The following is a 5,034-nucleotide window of genomic DNA, read 5'->3' on the forward strand; positions in this document are numbered from 1 at the left end:
ACTTCAAAACATTTATTTAAACACACATTAACCTGTAGTTTTCATTGTATTCAGATTTCCCTTATCAGTATTAGTCCAAAAAAATGTTTTTGGTTCCACTATAATGTCCAAAAAAATAGGGTAGGTAGGTAGGCATAACTTTTTTTCTTTTTTTTTGAGAATCGGGATTCTGTACCAAACCGAACTAGATCAGGGTATGTCACTATTATAATATTAAAATAATATATATATAATGGTTCAATTTTAAAATGTTCCCTTAAAAAACACACATATTTTGGAAATTACCAAAATCCACACTATACGGCAAAAAAAGTATAGGGTCGGGAAGGAAATAAATAGGGTCGGTGGGGTTAGTGTAAACAAACATATTTGTATACGCCTTAGTACCAGCTAAATATATGCGACATATACATATCAAACAATAAGATCAATTAAACTATACTTTTATTCTTATAATACGACGTCCTTATTCAGTTCAGTTGACTGAATTATTGCATAACACTTGGTCTACGGTATTAATAGAGAAAAACATCAAGGCTTTACATTAAGTATTTATTGATGTTATAATAGTAAGCGCACGTAAACAAATGTTCAACATACAGTTCAATGTGACTAGTGCATAAATAATAAGGATAGAATTAAAGCTAAAAACATATGATTTATACATTTTAAAAGGTGTTCAAAAGAAGTAAATATTACATAATAATAATAAAAGCAACAATCTCGCAATCTTATAAACTTATAAATGTACTCAACTGCAGATTTGCATTAAACGATCACTTGTTTTTATAGTTCTTAAGTGTCATATGCATTTCAAGAGACAACTTAAATATGGGTCAGTTTGACATTGAACCCGCACGATGAAGACATTTCGGTGCAAAAAATATTACATAAAGGTTATCAAAAAGTAGGTGTCTCGCTTTTGGAATATAGCGCTAGTGTTGACATAGCCTCGGGATATGTCATTAGTCTCTGTGAAATCGCTTAATATACCTGACGACAACATATATTGGGAAGCCTGATTCCTCTATCTCTCCCCCGCCAACCCTTTAGTTTATTCGTGGTATTCAGGGAATATATGTACGGAGTACTCGGGATTCAAGAGGCTGGTACGCGGAACCCAAAAGCATTAAGTTGGAATTATGTGGTGAGCAGATTCTCGAGGTCGTTTCATATTATTTGATATGCAGAATTCGGGTAGAAAATGAAACGTTATTCAATGCGGAATAGGGGAGAGTGGTTACTCCTCAATTGCAGCTTTAGTCTTTGAAATATTGAAACAGCATCAGCATCGATATGTTAATAATTCATTTATGAAGACATTCTTGAAGGGAGATCTCCAGCAACATGCGCTCTGTGCACTCCGCTGGACCAACGTCAGCGTTATTTCTTTGACCAAGTTCTTGCGCATGATGTCCATTCGCAGTCGCCGTCATATCTATTTTCTTTTCCACTTTATCTGACCATATTTTTCCTGTATTCGGCCCAAAGATACTGAGAAGCGTTGGAATAAATAAACAACCGACAAACATAGCTACCACAATGCTTGAACCCAACCCTTTGAAAATGGTTATAAATACAAATGATTCATTGGTGAACATAACCATAAGCCCAAGTAATGTAGCAAACAGCGTGTTAAATAATGAGGAAGTTGTCCCGACTAACACATTATAGGTTCTGGAAGCGATATCAGTGCCTTCTGACTCAAAATACGACAGGTGACTATAGACAATCACATTGCAACTGTATGTTGCACCAAACATTAGAACGATTGAACAAACAGACGTGATAGAAACATCAAGAATATTAATTAAACCAAATATTCCTACACAAGCGAAACCATACCAAATACAGGCATAAACTGTAAGTACAGGATCTCTGCATATTACACCCAAAGTCACGACAATGACAAGACACTCTATCCCCATAAATACAAATGTTTCCAAAAAGGCCCTTTGATAGGAATCTACCCAAATAAAGTTCGGAGAATAAACATCAAATACCTGCTCACCTAGAACAGCTTCATTGCCGAACTGAGAATGCAATTTAACAATATCTTGCTTAGGCCTAGTTTTGAGGTAAAATCTAAATGATCGGATTTTAGACCCGTCATTGCTGAAAACAATGTCCTGTTTAAATTCGGGGTACATAGACAGAAAACTACGCAATGACAAAGCGAAATCGTGCGACCTATTCTTGTGAACGACGTTGATATATTCGTCAAACCAAAAAATGGTCTCATTACATAGAAACGCTTCTTTTGCATCAATATATTTCTTTAGGTTCCTGCGCACAGATTCAAAGTTTTCAGTAGTGATTTCTGAGCTATATTTAGAGGCAAAAGTTATAATAATATTATCAGGAAAGTATTTTTCATTTACAATATTGTAATCATAAAAGTAAGACCCTTTTTTTATGAAGTTTTCATGGTAAATATCGGCTGTTGTTTTACTGGCAAAGAAAATTGATGTTCCGAGAAAGACCAAACAGAGACATGTTGAAAATATTTTACAAGGCAAGGAAAGAACCAAACGAGAGAGAAGGAATCTAGGAATCTTCTGTAACGTGCTCTGTGTGTCTGTGTCTGACCTTGGTGGACGGCCAGTACAGCAACATTTAAAGCATGAACTTTTATCTTGAATATCGTCGTCGTCGGGCAAATTAATTTTTCTGCATGTGCAGCAATGGCGGTTTGCATCGATGCGTTTTTCATGAATGACCAAACACCCAAGGAACATCGTCCAATGATTGATATAGGAAAAACACATAGTCACCACTGAAAGAACAAATGAAACATTATGAACATATATATCCTGTTTATAGAATTGTAGTAAATTATGTTCTTTTTTTCATAACACAGATGATAAGAAATCCAAACTGTTTAAGACAGTCGGTCCTGAGACTTTATATAATACTTGCATTAAATATACCGTGAACTTATTTGTATTGGATTATTTGGTAGTGCACTCATTAAATCAATACTTTAAACATTCTGAAAAGTCATTCATCTCATCACCTCCTTTTATTATATAATTATTTCTCAAATTAATCACCTGTGTACAGGCAGACTAGTCGAGTTGACTTGTAGCTTGAGAAAAGGCCTGCAGCAAAAGGTACGGTAGCGGTGATTGTTGCCGCAAATACAGAAACTGTACTTTCACGGACAGTCTGTTGAATGCGAGTCTTGGCATCAGGAATGCCCGAGGTTCCAGCCAGTTTCATCAGTGTGTACTGCACATTATTCACCTGTAAAACTAAAACAGTACTCGGTTGCTAACTTGGTTTAGTGCAAATTTTCCCTCAATTATTATTATTATTATTATTATTATTATTATTATTATTATTATTATTATTATTATTACATGAGTTCATGTATTTATATAACCATATTATTATTATTATTATTATTATTATTATTATTATTATTATTATTATTATTATTATTAGATGCACTTCTGTTGAACCGGCACTTGTCGAATATGCAAACCTTTTTAATTATGAAATGAGGATAACAGAACAGTGGAAACATTTAATTCATTACAATATCTTCTGTTGATAATTAATTACAACCTATTTAAATGAAATTAAAGTATAACTTACAAAGCGCGACTAATGGCATCACTCCAGTCATGTTTGTGAAGGCAACACCGCAACCAGTCAAGAGACCCCATGCGCCCATTACACTCAAGGGGGTGACAATCAGTCCCATTCTACCGATGTTTGCTTGCTTGGTCAAGCAATCGCCGCCCGAAAGAAGGAATCCACAGTATGTCATAAACACAGTAAAAACTAGACCGAAATATCGTATGTCTATGTACGTGTCCGAATTGAGTCGATCGTAAAACGATAATGAAGTGCTGAACACGAAGCCAGTTGTCTCAGAGGTAAGTATTGTCATCGTTTGTGTAAATTTATCAAGCCATAGAGTCGATTCTGCAAGGCGCCCCTCAGTGTCCTGTCTAAGGAAGACGGACATTTTACTGTATGTATTTGATTCTCTGTCTTCTATGGTCATGTTTGTTATAACACATGTTCCATTCCAGGTAGCACACACTTTTTTTATCGATACATTTCGTTGGTACAATGTTGTTGTCTCAATGCTTTCAATCCGACTAAAAACATCTTGTACTTCCCTCCAATTTAATGGAACAGATCTGTTTTTGCTGTAAAATATAATGTCCGCCTGCAGACTAGGTTTGATTGTGGCATGAGGTATAAAGTTCAATTCAGATTGTTTTGAATACGTTTGAAGAATGTCACTTTCCGTTTTTTCCGTTTGTGTATTCTCTGGTAGGTACAAATCTTTAATGTCATTGTTCAGATGTAACGAGAGAAAACAAAGACCAAAAAGTGTTTGAATAATAAAACATGCCAGAACTATCTGCCAGGGATTCTCGAAGACGAACATAGACACGCTGTCGCAAAGTCTGTGAAAACATGATATTTTGTATTTCATTATTATTTACCTTTAATGTTCACGTATATCAAACACCAAATATCAATAAAACTCCCAGTTTAAAATTTCGCTTAAGCTAAACAGTATTTCCACACGAATGTTTAATTTAATCCACGTAGACAGAATGAGTGACGTGTATCGTAATTTTGCTCCGCCCCTTAATTAAAATGCTACCAACGTGTCGTATATTCACATTCACATGTATCTTGCACTCAAACGTCCGTGGCTTCCAAGAAGAGGAAGAAGAATCAGGTGTTTTTTTTTCTGAAAATCTGCTGATATAACGCCGGCGTAATTAACGATAATACGCGGAAGACTTGATCGCAAGGCGTATACATTTGTTTTGATTGGTTATGAGAAATTTGTAGAAAACCCCATCGGTTTCTTTCTTCTAATTCACAATGACATGTAGCGGAAGCTTTGAAGTCGAAACACTTTGCATCCTTTACAAAACTGAATTGTGTTCGTTTCCGACAGACCCACTTGATTTACATTCATTGTCAACGTAAGCTAATGACTCGAACATTAAGTTTCCATTGGTTGCAATCTGAATTGAAATAAGTGCCTCAAGTATCTGC

General features: G+C 35.3%; 1 protein-coding gene across 1 annotated transcript; it reads right to left on the bottom strand.

Moving 5' to 3' along the window:
* Positions 1–544: 544 nt before the first annotated feature.
* Positions 545–4,683, bottom strand: LOC128241998 (uncharacterized). The gene is made up of 3 exons (XM_052959091.1): positions 3,601–4,683; positions 3,054–3,254; positions 545–2,776 (listed from the first exon to the last, which is right to left on the bottom strand). Exons 1-3 carry the CDS (start codon positions 4,454–4,456, stop codon positions 1,308–1,310), a joined length of 2,526 nt encoding a protein of 841 aa, XP_052815051.1. The 5' UTR covers positions 4,457–4,683; the 3' UTR covers positions 545–1,307.
* Between the last annotated feature and the right edge of the window lie 351 nt (positions 4,684–5,034).

The sequence above is a fragment of the Mya arenaria genome, chromosome 2, assembly GCF_026914265.1.
Source record: "Mya arenaria isolate MELC-2E11 chromosome 2, ASM2691426v1".
Taxonomy (NCBI): domain Eukaryota; kingdom Metazoa; phylum Mollusca; class Bivalvia; order Myida; family Myidae; genus Mya; species Mya arenaria.

What these genes read in the sequence shown, in the direction of transcription:
- LOC128241998 (XM_052959091.1), bottom strand. Translation starts at nt 4,456, where the DNA reads ATGAAATACAAAATATCATGTTTTCACAGACTTTGCGACAGCGTGTCT. An exon ending in GATGCCATTAGTCGCGCTTT is followed by an intron (nt 3,255 to 3,600) that starts GTAAGTTATACT and finishes GTACTGTTTTAG; the next exon opens with TTTTACAGGTGAATAATGTG. An exon ending in ACTAGTCTGCCTGTACACAG is followed by an intron (nt 2,777 to 3,053) that starts GTGATTAATTTG and finishes TTGTTCTTTCAG; the next exon opens with TGGTGACTATGTGTTTTTCC.